Raw genomic sequence first — 21627 nt, 5'->3', positions numbered from 1 at the left:
ATAGCTAGAGTGAGGGGAGATGAAATGTGGGCAATGCCGTACTTGAGATTTTGAGACCCTGAGACAAAATGTAAAAATGGGCTCCAAATCGTAGCAACTAACCGCTGAAATTTGAAGTCTTGAACTTGAAGGCTGAAATAGATCTAAAATTTGAAGGCTTAAAACAGATGCAGATTTAGTCGGCGAGGGCGAGTGACGGAGGGCGAGAGAGAGGCAGCGCGATGAAGTCACGGAGTGAGAAAGAGGCAGTGAGTAACGGAGAGAGAGCGAAGGGCGACCGATGACGAAGCAACGAGAGGAGAGAGAGGCAACGAGCGACGGTCCAACAAAGCAGCAAGAGACGGGAGCGAGGGCAAACGCAAAGCTAGGAGTGATGGACGGAGCAAGGGAAGCAGCGAAAGCGAGAAAGGGAGAAGGGCAGGGCGAAGCTTTGCAGAAGGAGAGGGAGGGGGTGGGCAGCTGGGTCTGGGCAGTGGGCCCTTATAAGAGGATGGTTTGGGCCCTAAATAGTTAATTTTTCATGTGGTTGCCTCGTGGAAGGTACGGCCGTGAGTGTGGGTTGGCGCATTATAAGCTCAGCTATATAGCTAGAGGTTGAAAAGTTCAGCTGACCATCTGCCCAACAACTGTCCAATTGATTAAACTAACTACTTGCAGTCCTACTACCCAAAGCCCTAAAGCTAGCTAGCAGCTGCGCTGCTTTCTCCTATCTCATGTAACCCCACAAGTTTACATGTATATATACCCATCCCCATGAGTACCCCCTCATCCAACTCTATCCCCGACCCCCACACTTCTCTTAATATTTATTTTCTTCTCTTCTGGAGGCATGGCGGCAAGCTCCTACTCCTCCTCCTTTTCTTGTCTGTGGCTTCTTTTGGCTCTGGCATTGGCGGCCGACGGTGTTTTTCGGCAGGCCGAGGCCCGGGCCTTCTTCGTATTCGGGGACTCGCTCGTGGACAGCGGCAACAACAACTACTTGGCCACCACCGCCCGCGCTGACTCGCCGCCCTACGGCATCGACTACCCCACCCACCGCCCGACTGGCCGCTTCTCCAACGGCCTTAACATCCCCGACATTATCAGTTGAGTGTACTATATTTGAACTCGATCGTCTTCCTTGATCACGTTACCTAATTTGCACCTGCCTTTCTTTGATTGTTAATTGTTTGTGTTGACGCGGTTCTAGAGCTTCCCGCATGCCATTACCGATTGGATTGGTTACCAAATGATTATACTTGAACAACAGTGATAGGAAGGCCGATAGAGTCTCCATTTGCTTTTGGGTTGCGGGGCCCACCCGGGCCCACAAGCAAGTGTGGGGGTTAAATTAAATTATATCTCAGTCCATGCATTCGGCCTTTCTATCATCATTATATATGCATGAGTACTGTAGGTGATTCAAACACGAAAAGATTAAAGTAAGGTTATAAGTAATTATGATTGATCATCGATCTCGAGTATGGATATATATAATTTGGTTATAATTGATCAGGCCAGAGTATTGGGTCAGAACCCACATTGCCGTACCTGAGCCCGGAGCTCACCGGGCAGAAGCTTCTGGTCGGCGCCAACTTCGCTTCTGCAGGAATTGGAATACTTAACGACACTGGAGTCCAGTTTGTAAGTCCCAGTCTCCCATTCTTTCCTCAGTAGTACTGATCAAAATGAGAAGAAATTAATTTAGATTTGCATTTGCATGGCCATGCAGGTGAACATAATCAGAATATCGCAGCAGCTGGCTTACTTCCAGCAGTACCAGGAGAGAGTGAGTCGTATGATAGGGAGGGAACAAACTACGAAAATGGTGAACCAAGCCCTTGTTCTCATCACCCTCGGAGGCAATGACTTTGTCAACAACTACTTCTTGGTCCCCTACTCTGCAAGATCTCGCCAGTACGCTCTCCCCGATTACGTCAAATATCTAATCACCGAGTATCGCAAAATTTTACAGGTACGTACTGATACCTAGCCAGGCCTTTTGCTTTCTATTTTCGGTAAGAATATGACATTTTCCCATAGTGACATTAAGGAGACAAGATGAGATACCTTTATTAATTATCGCGTCGATGTGTGCGATGTAGTTATACGTACGTAGTATCAAATGGGGACTGTAGAAAGGAGTGGTTTAGAGGGTTTGGTTTTCACTTTTTCAGCAGGACACGAGCCATGCATGTTAGGAATCCTATTACCAAATGTGGGTTAATTTAAAGGCAACTGCAAGTAGGTGTACGTGGATAGCTGGTGGCTCTTCTTCGCACATCATAATATTATATATATATATATATGAAGAAAATTATATAAAAAATATCTAAAGACTTATTTTTTTTTGGGGTAATAACGGAAATATATATCTATCGACTAACTGAGTTATAATTGTCATAATTATAAGGGTTGGCCCATTTTTAAGGCCATATGGTTAAAAAATATTTTTAAGGTTATGTAATTTTTTTTTTGGATTTTTTTAATTTTTTGCACAAACCTTGTTCATTAGGTGAAAAGCTCTCATTATATTCCTATAATTTTACTTTAATTCTCCCCAAATCTCTTATGATTTTATTGTTTTCAGATTACCATATGTGTTACTCGAGCTTTTCATAATATAAGTTTAAAAAAATATCATTTTTCAATTTAAATATGTAGAAAGATGCCATATTTCTCTCTCTATATGTGACATATATATAGATTGGGATCTATAAATCGAATAGATGGACAGTGCATTAAAATTAATTAAATGAGGTAGATAGATATATGATGATTGATGAATACAAATAAATAAATAAATAATTCGAAAGCGAACCAAACAAAACAATTAAGAATCTCCTTAATTGCATGCAGAGGCTATATGATTTGGGCGCCCGAAGAGTGCTGGTGACCGGGACGGGGCCACTGGGATGCGTGCCGGCGGAGCTGGGCATGCGGAGCCGCGACGGCAACTGCGTGCCGGAGCTCCAACAAGCCGCCGGCCTCTTCAACCCGCAGCTCATCCAGATGATCAACTCCCTCAACCAGAAGCTGGGCAGCCACATCTTCATCGCCGCCAACGCCCAGGAGATGCACAACGACTTCATCAGAGGTACTACCAGCAAAAGACGAATCTTCTAAATGCAACTACGCTTTCTTTTCTTTCCATTAAACATTGCAAACTATGTATTTTACAGATCCCGCGGCGTACGGGTTCGTGACCTCAAAGATCGCTTGCTGCGGGCAGGGGCCCAACAACGGCATCGGGCTGTGCACGGTCGTGTCGAACCTGTGCCCGAACAGGGATTTGTACGCGTTCTGGGACCCCTTCCACCCGTCGGAGAAGGCCAACAAGATCATCGTGCAGCAGATCATGACGGGGTCCACCAAGTACATGAGCCCCATGAATCTCAGCACCATCATGGCCTTGGATTCGTCCATGGCCTGATCATGCATGATATATGTTGATTGATGATGATGCTCCGGGTTCGTTCGTTCGTTCGTTCGTTGCGTCAATAATTAATCGTCGTCCGGTCGGTCGGTGTGTTGGTCGTCGTCGGAAAAGTGATTGCCAGTTTTTTTCCGGTTAATGATAATAAAATTGATAATTATGTAAGATGAAAGCGCACTAGTACGTATGTATGTATGTACGTATCCAAAGCGGTGGCAGCTAGGTAAGGAATGATCGGCTGCTGCCCACAAGTGTTGTTCTCATACTTTAGTCTCTTACTGTCAAATAAATTATTAAACAATTAATTCATAGTTTGTTCGGGCACTGCGTCTCGCTCAACCATGCATTAACTAATCCTTGTTAATTTCGTGGCCATCTCTCTCTCTCAAATTTAGTCTCCTAAATTAATAATTTTAAATTTTATTAAATAAAAGCAAAATAAAATTTAAAAAATGTCTTAATCCAAAATTATTGATGATGTGGTCAAATTTTGACCATTCTATCTAGCAATACACAGGACTTGCTTGAGGCATAAACCATTAAGACTTATGTCTAGACCTCCAAAAAGAGGTCCCAAAAAAATGACACATCAAGAGAAGGATGAGAGACACGGGAGGGAGGAGACGCCAAAGGAAGGAGACCGCAGACACTGATAAGAGCCATGAGATGAGATTGCCAACGAGAAGAAGGAGACCAAAAACAAGGCACGACAAATACACAATCGTCGGTCAAGCAATGGTGACACTACTAAATGCTTGCGTAGGATGGCGAGAGAGATAGAGAGAGGTCAGCTGTGTCGCTGCCTCCTACAGCTTAGGGCCCCACCAACCCATAAGCCTGGCAATACATGGGGGGTGTAACATGTGAAGGCACTTGTGGAAATTGTGTGAGTTTGCTGTTAGATTGTGTAACGTTTGTTGTTAGCTTAAATTGATTTGTTGCCCTTAGTTATCAGCACAGAGTTAACTACAAGAGCTGTAACTTGTTATTTTCACTATTACAAGTTGGCTCCTTTACTTTCATTTATATTATGGTATATGTTGAGTTATGTTTAAATTTAATTTAATCTGTATACCCAGAGGTTGATCTGAGGAAGGGTTGGATTGGATTTCAGCTCATGTCAATCTCAATCCAAATTTATTTAAATTATTTTTTTTTAATTTTCGAGTTATCAACCCGTATTGATTTTGATTTTAACCGGCCCATGTTCCTCAAACCCCAATTCAACCTTCAAACCAAGTCCATAATCTGGTCCAAATATTTTTTTTTTTTTAATTGACCCAATACCCAAACCTATCAGATCCTTCCCATCCCCTCTCTCTTCTCTTTCATGTTCACAGACGCTGTTCCTGACTTCCTAATTTCCAACCCTTGCATTCTAAATTTCTGATCCGCCCCTGTATGCCCTTCTGATTTCATACCGTTCTGTACATTTATACGCTCTGGACCTGTTCTGATTTCAGGCCACTTATCCTCTCCCATAACATAGTATACTTAAATTTAGAAAACATGGTTGAACCAATAACTAAATAATAACAAGATGAAGGTGATAACGAAGACATGCTCACCCATGCCGTTTGATAGCTTAATTAATGAAGATAACTGAACACACAAGGGATGAGGGTTCCACTTTCTGGGTTCCATACTAACATCAACCAACATAAACCAGAGCAAATGAGGTATGCCTAACTAAGATAAGATAGCCCAGCAGTGCAGAGCACAAAGGTAGCCAACACCAAGAGGATGAGATATGCCAGGATATGTATATATATATATATATATATACATATGCAAAGGCATCCACCAAACAACCGAAGGCCTAACACTTGGAAAGCTAATGAGAGGATTGAACAACCCAAACAACACAAGTCTAAAACGTAAGTCCAATAGCATCTAAAACCACTCACCCAATCACAGAATTAACTCAACACTAATCAAACAACGTGATTAAAACTGAAGACTAAACAAAGGAGCCAATACCAAACTTCCTATCCTGCTCGATATTAAGCATCACCTAAGAAATTTGCCGCATCTCACTGTTATAAAAGGAGAAGAAGATGACTACTTGAATGCTACAGCTAAAACCTTAATCTATACAAGTCAATTAAAACCTGAAAGATTCCTTCATGGGTCTTTTATATATGGGGAAATAAGACTCAAATCCAAAACGAAGATGGTGGTTTGAGTCAAGTACTCCCGCATTGTTGTTGCTGCAACTGCTTGCATCTTTCCTCAACAACACGGCATTGATTGCTGTATTGTCCACCCCTAGATACATGTACAATAATTCCCCAACTTCAGGCCTAGCCAGTAGTGGTAGCTCTTTCAAATATTCTTTCAACTCCTCAAAATGTAACCCCCCCCCCCCCCCCCCCTCCCCCGCGCCGTGCGTGTCACGAGAATTCTTATAATTTTTTTTTTTAAATTCATCATGCACGGTGCATTAAGAACAATCATCACATGCTTTAACATACCCGACACATACGATGGCTAGCATCCGTGGTAATTTCAAGAACAATCTTCACATACAGATAAGATCCCGGAAACTCTAGTCTTGCCCGTTTAACTAACAAGAACAGTAATCTTAAACTAAAAGAGTCATAGAATAACGCAGCGGATATAATAATATCAAAATGTCGTGGCCTTCCACAAGATTCTTACATAGTATTTCCACAACAAAATACATTGTACAAAGCTACCAAATGATAACAACATTATCATACAGCCGTTCATACATATATCAAAGTAAATACTATCGCCTCAAAATGTTACAACAACTATCATACTAAGCACTATTGGCCTTCAACTGGCCCACGTCCTCGCCTTCGCAGCAGTCCCTAACTGAAATGTTGAATATTTTAGAGGCATAACCCATATATTAGATGATAAAACATCTAAGTGATGGCATGATACAGTTTACTGAATGCATGAAACACACACGAACATGGCATATATAGACAACGACAACATGCAACACATCTTAACTTGAGAAATCTCCCTAACATACTCAACTTCCCATGGAAAATCCATTCCACACACCTTTGAGGTTGACCTTGCCGCGACATACTTAATCCCCAAGTGCCCTACCGTGTCACCTGATAACTGGATTAACCTTGCCCCATTCTCAAGAAGACTCTATCTTGTCCCCCACGGACATAAAAACGACATGAAAATCAATGCCTCGATGATATGAAAACCACACGCCATGCACCGGCTCTTTTATAAGTAAAACAGTTGATGCAATATACCACATGTTCAATATGCATACGATGCCACAAGTACTTGAGTAAAACACCAACACGATATAACCCAAATTCCAAAGGGAATAACCACTCGCTAGAACTGGTTCAAACACATGCAACCTAAGCTCGGGAGGGTAGAACTGCTCACCTGAACCCACTATACACATACCAAACCATTTTCAAGACAATGGGAAAAACTGGAACCGAACCACTCACCTCGAACGTTTATTCGGAATGTCTCGATCCACGTACACTGCCTCGATTTGCATGACAAATCACAAACACCCGAACTTATATACAACCTCAAGCCACGACATCCCCTAAACACCATATTTAATTAAAGAGCATCAAAATCCATTTTTCCTCAATTTTTCATAATTTCCTCTATTTTTCTCCCAATTTTCACCTCGATAATTCAAAAATAATTATCTCCTCAAACTTTTTCCCAAATGTTTCAACATGATAATTCCTAAAATAATTCAAGAAAAATACTGAGAGAGAAATCCCGAAATTACCCCTGCTCACGCGCCCTCACGGGCCCTGCACATGGTTGCGCGTGAAGGATAGTGCGTGTAACTACTCGTCGATCTTCTTCCTCGCTTCCGGCTACCGACAACGACTCCGATAGACGATTTGAGGGTACCCTACTTCTAGCCCTCGCCTAATCGATCTCAACCGTACTAATCTCTGGCCGAAACACCACCGGAAAGACCCTCTAATGGGCAGTTGCAAGCGTAGAGTGGCGAACCGCTTCGCTTTCCGACTAGGCTTTGAACTGCCTCCAACCGCACACCAAACCGCACCAAATTCTCCAGAATCTCTCCCCTTGATGCAAGGATGAAAAACCCTCTATCTACTCTCTTCGATTCACATGAAAACATTGTCGATTTCTATGCTAAGTTTCGGCCGAAACCCTCGTTATTTATAAACTATTTTCGGCCGTTTTGCAACCAATCAGAGGCCAAGGCTTGGCCCCCAAGCCTCCTTGCGTCATATACCACCTCCCCAGATCTCCCTTAGCCGTCCCATCACTGGAAACGGCGGCCACATGCGGTGAAAGGTGGCAGTCGATTTTTCCCTTGCGTTCACACTACCAAATTTTGTTTTATTGCACTTCAGCCCCCTAGTTTCTTCCAATACCATTTTGGCCTTTTCCAAAGCACCCCAAATCTTTCCAACAATATCACTAAGGCCCATAAGTTTAGAACTCCTCATTTCATCCTCAAATTTCTTGAAAAACTATCGTTTTGACCTCCCTCAGGTAAAATTGGAAAATTACACTTAGGCCTGGCTGATCATTTTGACATTAAATCCATTCGTTTGAACCCGAAATCGTTCAAGAGTTGTTTCATATACAAAATCTAAGTCCTCAAGACACTCCGTTAACTTTTCAGATATTCCTTACGTCGATTCGATTTTCTCAGCCCGATCGACAGTTGTACCGAAAACTATTCCCGATCTCACTTCTTTTGATACCTAAAATCATAACTCGTATTACTTGGGCAACACCGCTAGTTGCCACAACAGCCTCCTGGCACCATCCCTACTTGCCTCTAGACTTGCATCATCTACAACATGATGTAAAACCTCATGAGTTATAAAGACTCAGTAAGAGTGCAATGTATAAGTATATAAAGTATGAGAGAGCATGTAATGCAAAATGCAATGCAAATGGTTAGTCTTTCATGTCCTCATAATCTCCTTAGGTTAAGGCACCGACCAACCCTTCCCACAACATTAGTCCTTCTCCATATGGCCATGGGTACACTAGAACACATATGATGCAAATGTGACCACTACATGCAACTCATGAAGAAGCACTTACAAATGCAAGCAACACCTCCACCACTTGGGTTTAATCCAACGAATAATTATTCCACATTAACTTGCTTAATGTAATTTACTTGGGAAGAAAATATTAATTTACCTCGACTCATCTAGGGAGAAATCCGGCCAAACGCTCACACCGGGCTTGCCTTCTTGACTGCCATCTCATGCCCAAAATCCCATTTTTAAGCCTTCGACACACTCCTCGAGCCCCAATTTAATTTTTAGAATTTTCTCTGATTTTTTTGAATTTTTTTGGCTACTTTTCCTCTATTTTCTCCATTTTCCCTTTATTTTTTTCTTTTTATTTTATTTTTATTTTTCTTTCTTCTTCTCCACCTATTTCCTCTGTTCTTCTTCTTTTTCCACGGCGCGTACAGCGCCCGCTCCTACGCACCAGCAACCAACCACAGCCGCTGCTCATGGCCAAGCCGGCAGCTACTGGTCGTGCTGACACCATTGCCGATGCCAGCCTCCGCAGCGAACAGCCTTCCACACACGAGCCTACAACCTATGCACGACCAGCACCATCGTCGGGGTTTGAAGCTTCCTACGCCGCCGTTGGAGCTTCTTCAAGCTGTCGAAACCACTGCTAGCTCCATGCTGCTACTGCGTCACCGACCTCCATTACAGCACCTCGCCGCGAGCCGCCTCCTTCGTGCATCGACCATGGCTGATCGGCCATCAAGCTCTCTCTCTCGCGATCTCTCACTTTCTTTCTCTTGAGGAGCTTCAGCCAAGCTCCCCCTCTCTCTTTCTCAAATTTGAATCCTAGAGGAGGAGGCCACTATAGAATGCTTGGCCTCTAAGAACGCTTACATACATACATATATATATATCACTTAAATTACACTTTTAATCCCCCATTAATTCCACTTAGGAATTTTAATTACACTTGGAGATTTTATAATTGCACTTAGACCCTCCAAACTTTAATATAAATACCATCAAACCACATAAATTCTTAATTTTCTGAAAATTAATAATCGACATCTACTCGAAAATGTCGATTTCATCCCTATGCCTACACAAGACCTTTATTCCACCCGAAAATGCCTCAAGGTTATCTTACTTGTAAAATCGGACCAACCCTAGGGTCTCCTCAGCTTCCCAAAGGTCCCCTACGACCATTCGGTACTGGCACCTATTCGGGTTTATACAAAATTTATTCCGAACATTATTCCTGATCATACTACTTCCAGCATCATTATCCTCACCTCAAGACACTCACCAATCTCATGCCCTTTTCCCTAAACATCCAAGTCCCGAGGAATTCCCTGTTATCAATTCAACAATTTTTATTAATTAATTACTCGATATCGACTTTCGGGATTCGCGGACCACCCGAGGTCCTTTCAAAATAATCAGAAATTATATTTTTTCCATCACCATGTAATACGGGGTATTACAATGACCCTATAACAATACATGCTCTTCTCAATGATGAAAAATGTTTTCTCCTCTTTAAGTGGATGCAACATGATTTAGTGATACTTAAAAAAGACATCAAACCTCATAAGTATGAACCCTGATGTCTTATCAGCCATCTTATTGATTTGTGGAAAGGGATATTGTAATACCCAAAAAATTCTTGAGGTTATAAATGGCATTTTAGGAAGGGTATAAGTGGAATTTTCAAAAGAACAGGGTTATAGGGTACACTATCATAGTTTTAAGAAATCCAATCGACCGAAGGGAGTACCCCGAGCCTTATATAGTCAAGGAAAATGGATTAGTATTGACGAGTAATACAAGGAGTGATTTTAGGTGTCAAAAGAAGTTGGATCGGGAACGATTTTCGATACAACTGTGGATCATGCTGAAAAATTGAATTGACATAGGAAACTTCCAAAAAGTCAACGGAGTGTTTTGAGAACCTATATTTTATATATGAAACAACCCTTGAGTGATTTTGGGTTGAAACGAAGGGATTTAGGGTCAAATTGAGCAATCGGGCCAAAGTATAATTTATTAATTTTGCCGAGGGAGGTTAAAAGGATAGTTTTTCGAAAATTTAAAGGGTGAAATGAAGAGTACAAAACTTGCGGGCCTTAGTGGTATTGTTGGAAGAAACTAGGGGGCCAAAGTGTAATAAATTGAAATTAAGGTGTGAACACAACAACCAAAAACGACCGCCGCACTGCCACCGCACATGGCCGCCATTTCCAGCAATGGAACGGCCAAGGGAGAGCTGTGGGAGGTAGTATACGACGGTGAGAAGCTTGGGGGCCAAGCCTTGGCCAGTGATTGGCCGAGGAATAGACGGATTTTGCAACAAAATGAGGGCCGAGGGTTTCAAAATTTGGCAAACAAATTGACAGCTTTTTTGAAGAATTGGATAAGGGGCTATTGATCCTTGCATCAAGGAGAAGAGTTCTGGGGCATTTGGTGCGGGTTAGAGCACCTTTCGAAGCTGTTCAAGCTTCGTTGGAAAACATTAGGCGGACTGCCTAAGGCCGACCTTCAACTACTTGTTTAGGGGCTTTTCTGGTGGCTTTTCGGTTGAAAAATGGTGCCATCAGGATCAATTAAGTGAGGGCTTCAAGAGGATGGGTTCAGATCTTTCATCGAAACAGTTGCTAGTAGCCGGAAACGAGAAAGAAGATGGCGTGTGAGCTGTACATGCCACACTTCACGCGCAAGGCACGTGGGGCAGAGGCAATTCCGATATTTCACTTTAGTATTTTTCTAAAATTATTTTAGGAATTATCATGTTGAAAATTTTGGAAAAATGTTTGAGAAGATAATTATTTTGGAATTATCGAGGTGAAAATTAGGAGAAAAATAGAGAAAATTATAAAAAATTGAGAAAAATAGATTTTGATACTCTTTTAAATAAAAATGATGTTTAGGGAGTATCGTGGCTTGAGGTTGAGTATAAATACGGTGTTTGTGGTTTGGCACGCAAATTGAGGTCGTGCACGAGGATCGAGGCATTCTAAATACGTTCGAGGTAAGTGGTTCTTCCCCAAAACTTGATTTGTTGTGGGTGTTTTTACCCTAAAACTTAGTGGTTGTGTTACTTAAACGTGTTGAGATTTCATGCAAAATGGTTTTGTTGCATGCAAACGGTAACCGGTGATGGTTGGTTTCATGAAGGAGGTTCGTCCCTAAAAGTTTTGTACCCATGCATTGCATTTTATAAAATGTTGTGAAATATGGCATAGTCATGCGTTTTGTGCTGTTCATATGGAATGTCAGCCTGGAATGTTGTTTGGATAGTGTAACCGTAATTCCCCAAGGGTGTTACCGGAATAATAAGGGTATCTTGTGCTAGTGTGCATGCCAAGATAGCCACCTTGGTTTCCCTGCTGGGCCGTATGGTCAGGGAAGTTGCACTAGGATGACTAGGTGGTCCATATGGGATTTGAGTTGAAATTGGGTAGTGGTTCCTAGATGCTTTTAAGTGGGAACATAATCCTTGAGGTAAATGTAGTAAGTCGGGTTCCTGCATTGATGTGACCCTCCTGAGCCAGTAGTGGTAACGATTGTTTCTAAGATGTTGAGAAGATACGTTGACCTTACCCCTCTCATGCTAGAACTGCGTCATGTTAATGTGACAGTATGGTGGCGTGGCCTTTAGAGAGATTGCTCTTTTCCCGTGGTAAGGTTAAGTGTTGTGTGGGATTCTCTTGGGTTAGGTCTTGTAGGGTTGTGTTGGTTTATTTTTTGTCTTGCGTTCATTCATGAAAACATGTTTAGAACTCTCATTTAGATTATTCATCATCTAATATGGACTTTGTCCCTGAAATATTTAAACGTTCCAGGTGAAGGCAGCGGTACGAACGGAAAAGGGATTGCATAGGAGTGACGGCGATTAGTGGATAGTTTATAATATGTCGTTTTCAATTGTGTTGTTTATTTTGATGATGTCATGTAAATGCTGGTTTGGCTTTATGTTATGAATAAAGTGAGTTTGGTTATGTTCTATTGAGTTTCGATCTAACTTCTGCATTTGAGGTGATTTATATGTCTTAGTTTATTAATGTTTCCAAGTTAATATATTGAGAAGGTGTAACAGGATCTTCGGGGAATTAGTTTATGGGTTGGATTTCTATTTGGAAAAAAATATATCCCCGGAATCTTACGTTACTTGACGCCTTGGGAAGGCGGGGTGTTACAATTTGTATCAGAGCGAAGGTTTGAAATTTAAGGGACTTTGATTAGAGCAAAGGTTATTTGAGGATTATAGATTTTGTTGGAAATTTAGAAACTATCGATTCGAGGTCAATAGTTAAAATCCCTACGTAGAGTAATGGGATAACTGGTAGTTATCAGGAATGATCGAGTTAGGAATAATTCGGTTTGGATTGAGGATCTTAAGGATATTGAACTTAGGATGATTCGATAAGTGCTATAGAGAATCAAGTTTAAGGATTCTGAGGATCAATTTTGAGAATAGGGATCTCGAAATGGAGGTTGTGAGGATCGAGGTAAGGTTACCTCAAGGAAATGATTCGTGGGAACGAGTTGAGTGTGTTTAGTTCAAATGTTGTCTTAGAAAATGAAATGGTCGGGATGTAGTATTGAGTTCCGTAAAGGTTATTGGAGATTAGGAATTTTGTCTATTTTTGATTTGGAATTCGGACAAGGTACCTTTAATAGTCATGGGACCCGAAAGAACTATTAGTAAGATTGAGATTATCTTTAAGTGAGCTTAGCACTGATTAAGAAAGTGTTTTTTTTTTTTTTTTTTCAGATGGTGAAAACTCGGAGAGTCATGGATCTCAATGAACAAGATGAGAGTGACGGTAGTAGCAGTCACGGCAATCATTCTACGAATCACGTCACGGGCAATGGACGACAAGATGAGCAATCAGGACCTAGCGAAAATAGACTTGATCGAATGGAACAGATCTTAGAGGGAAAGTTGACACATGTAACGAGGAATGAGCCGCTGAGGCATACCACTCATGTGTTAGATCAATATCGCCGACAAAGACCCCAGTGTTCAGGGGAAAAGCAGAAAATGACCGCTGCATGGCCGAGTTCTGGATAGAGCAAACTGAGAAGCTGCTCCAACAATTACAGTGCAGTGATGAAGAGAAGGTTAATTGCGCTACATTCATGCTAGTGGAAGAAGCTGCATAATGGTGGCAGTCAACCCAATGAGCTTTGCAGAGGATACCCAGGCAAGTCGAGCAAGATCCAAGGTCGACGTAAGCTCAACTTGTGACTTGGGCAAGATTCAAGGAAGCATTTGAAGCGAAGTATTTTCCTCAAAGCTGGAGAGAAGAAAAGACTTGGAAGTTTATGAAGTTGAGGCAGACTAACGAGATGTCGATGACTCAATATGACGTCAAGTTTACCCAACTGATCAGATACGTGCCTATATACGAAGCCGATGAGTGGCAAAAGGCACAAAAGTTTGTGGGTGGACTGAAAATAGGATTACAACGAGCTCTCAGCTCATGGATGATGGACACCTACAATGAGGCGCTGGATAGAGCCCTATCTACTGAGACTAATCTACTGCGTGTAGGGTTGATTAGATCGAACGAAAAGAAGAAAGATCCAAAAGGTGGGGAACATAAGTCAAAAGGAAAGAGTTCCGAAGACAGTGAGCCGTGTTCCTGATGTGACAAGGTACACTCAGGGAGACAATGTTTCCTAAGACATGTTCATTATTTTACGTGCGGTGAAAATGGACACAAGAAAAAGGATTGCCCTAAGAATAAAGAGGCACCTCCGATCGGGAATCGAATGGAGATCACATGTTTCACGTGTCAACAACCCTTTTTAGTGTAGTCCTTAGTGTAAGAAGTGTTGGGTTAAGAAGTGTTGGCTAGTGTAGTCAACTCTTAGTGCTCTAGCACTCTAACTGTTAACGTATTATCATTGTTAACACTTAATGACATATCTGAGACACAATTGGTGCATTGTGCCAATTCTAGATGCAATATTATATGGTGTGTGACTTTCTAGGTTCATTGTCTGCTAACAAACAAATAACAACAAAACTTGTTTGGCACTAGCCAACACTTTTTAACCCATCACATGAATCTCTTCATATCCCAGTAACTATTTGAGAGTTTCTGAGAAGCGCCTAGCAACGATTTAGGACAATATAAAAGATAATGAAGTCTAACTTCAAGTAAGCCTATTACATTTGACAATTTTCGTGTGCTATAATCCTTTCGCCACCTAATATCCCAACTGAGTGAGTCATATCATGATGAACTCACAAACTCAATAACTATATGACAGACCTTATCGACGTGACTAGATGACATCTCAGGGAACACCTTTCCTAAATAATCATTCTGCCCTGTCCAGGGACTGTCATGTCACACTAATAGTAGACCATATAAGACGTTCACCTCATCAATAACAACGAGGGTGACAGATCATATCCCTGAACACCTGTCTCCATATTATAGTAATACAGAACCATATAAATGACGTCCCCACCTTGTAATTGGATGGTTCGACGCATTAGCAAATCCCATACACTAATACACAAGACAACCGTGTTGGTTCAAGTCTAAGGTTCAGCTATAGTATTGAAACTAAATGATATGACCACTATTCATAATGCCATGTGGTCAGTCATCTATGTCATGTTTAGTGTGTTATTCTCCAACAACCACCCACGAGTTTGGTAGAGACATTCTTATGTTATATGGTATGTGACTCACCATTCTTAACCATCAGTAACTCGTACTAATTAAGGTAGTAAACTCTGTGCCAGTCTATACTTGACTAATCAAAATCCTTATCCAATTAATCTAAGAACTAGGAAACATTTAAGAAATCCTCTCACAAGAGACTCTTGTCACATAGTCTTAACACTTTAAGAATAGGATTCTCATACAGGAGATCTAGGGACTCATTCATATATCAAACTGGAAAGTTTATGAATGAAGATAAACTTTCCATTTATAAATATATACAAAGATGCATTGAATGTATTTATTACAAGCCCACTAGATGTCATCTAAATCTAGCATTAGGGCACATATCACTAACAAGTATAACTTCTAAACTTAAGTTTTGGAGGGCCATTGGACTTCGCAAATTTTTCCTCCCTATTGCTTACACCCTTGTCAGCGTATCTATCCTTTCTCATTCTGTATTTTTCCTCATGTCTTCTAACTATTTTCATTAATTAAACTTGTAAGATATATTTGTTAGCTCAAACGAAAACATTTACCAAAAAGGCAAGCTAATTTAAAGAGAGTTATTCTTACAACTGTATTAATTTCATCCCCTAAAGCATTGCAACGACTACGATACTTATTTGCAAGTCCTATTTTATTTATTTATTTGTAAATAACAAATTCATAAAACAAAATTTAATGCCGAAGCGACTACAACCAAGGCCAAGGTATATCCCAGACCACCAAAAAAACGAGGAGGAACACATCAACAATCACCCTCTAGACCAAAATAAATAAATAAAATGAAAAGAAACAAAAATAAAATATGTATAAGATATATACAATTGTCAAAAGATAATTGTCAGAAACATCCAAACTAGAAAGAGCTACTCCTCTGAGATGAGCACCAACAGATGCATTACTAAAAAGAACATAAGCCCAAAATCACAAGGCAACAGGGGAACATGAGCACATGAGGCACGGCACAAAGCATGAAACCACATGATCACATCAACCATCCTCCAAAAGAAAAAGAACAACAACTCATCAGGGAATGAAGGACTAGACACCTAGAAGCTACAAGACATGACGAAGGGCATGATTATATAAAAACAACCTAAAACAAATAGTCGTTATACGGGCCCAAACAACACACTAGATCTAATAAGCCAACTGAGAAGCAAATCTGTCCTGATCCCAAAAACATCTATTGTTGCACTCCTTCTAGATAAAGTACACCAAAGCATGCAACACCAGCTTGTTAACCACCTGCCACGGACCCTTACCACTCCATCTAGCAGCTGCCTAGAGCACACCAATATCCCATCGACGCCACGACTAGCTGAAGTTCTTTGATCTATGAAAGGAAGTTAGCACCTCTTAGGAATACAGACACTCAAAAAAAAGATATTTATGACTTTTCGCATCTTCCCTACAAAGGAAGCATCTATTCAGGAAAGACAAAAATAGGTTAGTACGATCAAGTGTAGATAAACGTTCTCGAATCACTAACTAGAGGATAAACATATGGGTTAGGATACCCATAGAGAACCAAACTAGCCTATACATAGGGACCCAAGGGTGTTGAACCTAGAGAGTCTGGAATGCTGCCCTGAAAGAAAATGCCCAATTTGTTAGTTCAATTAATGGCAAAAATATCCCAAGAGGGCGGGTGAATTGGGATCTCTATAAATTTTAAAATTTAACAACACTATAAGAGGAAGAAATGAAAAGGTTTCGAAATACACGGTATATGTTTTGAAACTAAACTTTCTGTTTGACAAGTTTCAAAATAAAGAATCAATGCTTCAAAATAAAAGTCTCTGTCAGAGCAAGTTTCAAAATGTGGATGCAATGTTTCAAAATAAAGCTTTCTGATTCTGGTTATTTTGAAATCTTAAGCTTAAAATTCAAAAAGTCAATTTTATCAAAGTAATGAATTTCTTGAAAAACAATAGGTGACAATGTTTATGATCAATTTTACTGGATTGCTTTGGTTAAAAAAAATATTTTTAACTTTTAACAAATTACAAAAGAAATGATTGAGCAATAGACAATAAAAAGAAAATAGAAATGAGAACACGAGAATTTTAGAGTGGTTCGGCACCAAGTCCTAGTCCACTACTTTCAAGTTTCCCCACTTGAAGGATTTTCAATCCCAACACTATCAATCAAGATAAACAAGGCTTTTATCAATGTTCACCCTAAAACCTTTACATACAATAAGTTTTTAAGGTTAAACTCAAACCATACAACAATTGATAAAAGATAATGAATTTAAAATTTACAGCCCAAACAATTTATAACGATAACTCCTTACCAACAGCTGTACCAACCTCTTACCAAGCCTTTAGACAAGGAGAGCCTAGAAGTAAATACACCATTTGAATTTACTTACTCTTCCTTTTCGGATTCAATGCACAAGATTGATTGAGGAATATAACTTGATGCTTCAATAAATGTTTTTAGTTTTTGTTTCTCTTGTCTCTATCTTCAAACACCTACTATTTATATCAAGACATAAAATTTTAGTTGTTTCTAGTCGTTAGAGACAAATTTTCACGAAGTTTGAAGACATGTTTCGAAACACAATATCTGAGGTTTCAAAACATCCTAATTTTCACTAAGGTTTCGAAACATGTACCCCATGTTTCAAAATCTCTGACCTTACAACTGGTTCTGTAGACTGGGATAGCATTTAATGCAAAGCAAAAACTCTTACCTATCAAGATTTCCAATGATTACCTTTTTAAATTTGAAATAACTTTCACAAAAATTGTTCTAACAACTTGAAAAGCTTTTAGATACAAAAAGAAAAATTTTCACATAAATATATTTCAAATTTTCATTAATCTGCTGTTAGATATTACAGAAGTTTCTAAAGATTTGACGCAAGTTTCGAAACATGAATACTTAAACAAAATCTTTTGAACCAAAACTCATTTCAAAAACATATGCATTATACGATATTTCGAAACATAGCATAAAAACATTTTTTATAGAGGTTTCAAAACATACTTACCATGTTTCGAAACATTACTAATAGAAACACATATTTCAAAATATGAGCAACAATGTTTCGAAACATTATGCACAAACTTTAGAATTTTTAAACTTTTGAATACTCGAGCCAAAACCATACAGTTTCAAAACCTAGAATGGTTGATTCAAAACATGAATTTAACACATTGAAATTTTAGACTTTAATTTGGTTTTTCATCAAACACTTTTTCTCATAAATCAAAAAATATGTCACAACACCATTCGAGGCTGAAAGCCACACGGCTTATCATGGAGCTCAAAGCGAGGAAAGCTAGGTAGATGGCTACGAATCATATCAGAATATAGAGAAAGGGAAGTCTTCGTCGAGATCAAAAGGCCATCCTCAATAATATTCGCTACCTTTGCTAAAGTTGAAATGCCTAATTGTCGAGGCAGTTGGTGAGAGAAACGATCAATGAGCACACCTAATTAGTGCCACTAATCATGCCAAAGGAATGTACTATGACTATCTCCAATCCTCCATCCAAACCAGCTCCTCATAACACCCTTTAGCGAGAGCAACTTTCTCTAGTACGACAGGTAGGCATAGGGTGTTGTGAGGAGCCAGAAACATGCATCTCTAATCTAATATGTATGCAACCATTTAACCCAAATGGACTTCCTATCACCTAAGAACACAATTTCCAAATTAACTTAATGACCAAGGCTTGGTTCCAAATATATAGGGGCTTAGACCCAAACCCCCTGCTCTTTGGGCTAGCAAATCTCACGCCACACCACCTTTGCTTTTTTAGAATTGTAACGGTCGAAAAATTAAACCTCAATTTATATTTACAATAGCGGAAGTGAACTGATTAAAAATACACATTTCAGGGACTCTTACATACATCCCATAGCATCAGCTAAACAAATCTAACAAAACACCCCATTTGAGCCCCTGTCCACATTCACCTCCAAGGATCTTTTAGGTCGGGAGAGCCCCGTACACATAGCTATCGGCAAGGATCTGACACCATTAACTTGGCCTCAAACTTTTCCTTCCTTAACCTAGAATGATGTTAAAACAAAATGAACCACAAGGCTCAGCAAGCTAATTATATTTACATGTAATTGATCATATTTTATATCGTGACTCTTTATCTTCAATCAATTATTATTGCAAGGCATTATGTTTTTTGTTTGTCATTGATGGTTGGCTTTATAATTTCCATAGTTTACAAAGTCCATAGATCATATAGGCTCATGGAATATGGTCGTGCATAGAGATGACGATCATGAAACATATTCCTTATAAGCCTTGATCTTAAATGTTCCTAGTCGTAGAGTTATTAGGATTGAACACTAATAACTCGGATAGACTAGCACATTGATGTATGCTCAATTAGGAGAATGTCTTGTTTCATAGACATTGGTGTGTGGACACTAGTGCATATATGTGGGTGCTTATTATAAGAATAAGTACACTGAACTGACCCGCTACAGAATTCCTAATGGTAATTGTTGATTGTCGAATTGGAATTTCTGTGTTGCAGTAGTGCAGATTGGTCCTTAGACTTGAGACATCATGGTAGTCTTATATTTGACTGGTTACGCTTTGGTTCTTTTTTGGATTCCAATGGAGTCATTAACAAATTATCACTGGGCGTAACCTTATCACATATGAAGGCTTGTGAATGTCGAAATAGGATTCATCACTTATCGACAAGATGAGAAGATGTCCTATGTATTCCGATGATTTCATGACTAAGAAAATCCTTGGCCAAGGTGAGATGGAAATCAAAAGGTGTTTTGATTTCATCGAACAAGTCATAAATCTGGAATGGATACATAGTTATTGAATGACTAGGGTTTCGTCATAAAACCATACCCTAAATTCAATCGGGACATAGATTGATGAAAGGATTTTACTATATGGTAATTGCAATCGAAAAGGTCCGTGTTTTTTTATCGTTGGCTAGGCGTTCATGGCATGTTGCTAGACGTTAACCATTGTATGTAGGGTTTTAGAATTAATATGATTAATTCTAAAACTATTAATTAAAGAGTTTAATTAAGAAGCCCATGAGATGAGTTAATTATGAAGCCAGTAAGTTTAATTAAAAGAGTTTAATTATTCTAAGGAGTTGGGCCCTCATATAGCCCAATAGAATTGGCCCTACATCTAGCCCAATGGTGGACCTAAGGGGTCACACACTTGGGTCGAGTCCGTTCCACAAATTAAAAGAGAGATACGGCCCAATATGATTATGGGCCAGACCTAAATCGTTTAGGGTTTTTCCAAAGGCATAATTAGGGTTTTTACTTTATAAATAGGCCACTTAAGAAGCTGGAAAAACAAGGAGAAATTTGGATCTCTCATTGGAGGCGCCTAGGGTTACTAGCATTACTCAAGGTGTTCGTGGAAACGGCCGATCGTGTGGACCGACTTGGAGGAGTTCGTGTTTGCGGCTATACGGATCAACCAAGGTAGAATCATATTTTCACGGTTGCCCGGTTCCTAACACGAGGGTGGCTCGGGGGAGGTGGTATCTGGCGGTATGAGGCTTGGGGACCAAGCCCTGGCCAGCGATTAGTCGAAAAGTAGCCGATTTTTTGGTATAAATATTGGCCAAAAACTTCAAGATTTTGGCATCAAATTCGTCGAGTTTGAGGACGAATCGAAGGTAAGGGATAGAGGGCTTTTGCTCCTTGTTGTGTGGGCATCATTTCTAGAGCATTTGGGAAGCAAATGAGTGCGTTTGGAGGCCATTCGAAGCTTGGCTGGAAGCAGGTGGTGGACGCCTAGGGCCGATCTGCAACTTGACGTTCGAGGCATTTTTCGGTGGCCTTTCGGCCTAAAATCGGTGCCAATAGGATCGATTCAAGAAGGGCTTGAAAGGGTATCCATTTCTTGGTCATCGAAGCAACCGTCGGCGGCCGGATCATTGAGAAAGATGGTAGCGCGTGGTTGCACGCACCAGCCTTCACTCGCACCCACGCGCTAAGCGCGTGACAGGGGCAAATCTGGTATTTCTTCTTCCAGAATTTTCCTTTAATTCTTCTAGGATTTACTGTGTTGAAATATATGGGAAAATGGTTGAGGAAATAATTATTTTGGAATTATCGAGGTAAAAAATGGGAGAAAATAGAGAAAATTATAAAAAAAATTTGAGGAAAATGGATTTTGATACTTCCTTAATTAAACATGGTGTTTAGGGAATATCTTAGCTTGAGGTTGAGAATAAATTCAAGTGTTTGTGATTTGGCACACAAATTGAGGAGTGCACGAGGATCAAGGTGATCCGAATACGTTCAGGTGAGTTGTTTGATCATAGTCTTACCTCATTTTGAAAGTATGTTGGATGTGTGTAATGAGTTCAGGTGAGCAGTTTTACCCTCCCGAGCTTAGGATACACGTGATTGAACCAGTTTGAGTGGGTGGTTCTACCCTCCAGAACTCGGGATATTATGCTTATGTGTTTTACATATGTAATTTTGGCATCGAATGTATATTGAACATATGGTATATTACATCAACTATTTTTACTTGCAAAAGAGTCGG

The 21627-nt window shown here is 40.1% G+C and overlaps 1 protein-coding gene across 1 annotated transcript; it reads left to right on the top strand.

The window, feature by feature from the left end:
* The first annotated feature begins 715 nt into the window (after window positions 1–715).
* On the top strand, window positions 716–3733 carry LOC127806990 (GDSL esterase/lipase At5g33370-like). Its single transcript, XM_052344645.1, has 5 exons — window positions 716–1085; window positions 1496–1623; window positions 1712–1954; window positions 2839–3076; window positions 3162–3733. Exons 1-5 carry the CDS (start codon window positions 830–832, stop codon window positions 3410–3412), a joined length of 1116 nt encoding a protein of 371 aa, XP_052200605.1. The 5' UTR covers window positions 716–829; the 3' UTR covers window positions 3413–3733.
* The last annotated feature ends 17894 nt before the right edge of the window (window positions 3734–21627 follow it).

Source organism: Diospyros lotus, chromosome 7 (genome assembly GCF_014633365.1).
Source record: "Diospyros lotus cultivar Yz01 chromosome 7, ASM1463336v1, whole genome shotgun sequence".
Taxonomy (NCBI): Eukaryota; Viridiplantae; Streptophyta; class Magnoliopsida; order Ericales; family Ebenaceae; genus Diospyros; species Diospyros lotus.
This window is presented reverse-complemented; position numbering and strand designations above follow the sequence as displayed.

What these genes read in the sequence shown, in the direction of transcription:
- LOC127806990 (XM_052344645.1), top strand. Translation starts at nt 830, where the DNA reads ATGGCGGCAAGCTCCTACTCCTCCTCCTTTTCTTGTCTGTGGCTTCTT. An exon ending in TAACATCCCCGACATTATCA is followed by an intron (nt 1,086 to 1,495) that starts GTTGAGTGTACT and finishes ATAATTGATCAG; the next exon opens with GCCAGAGTATTGGGTCAGAA. An exon ending in AGTATCGCAAAATTTTACAG is followed by an intron (nt 1,955 to 2,838) that starts GTACGTACTGAT and finishes AATTGCATGCAG; the next exon opens with AGGCTATATGATTTGGGCGC.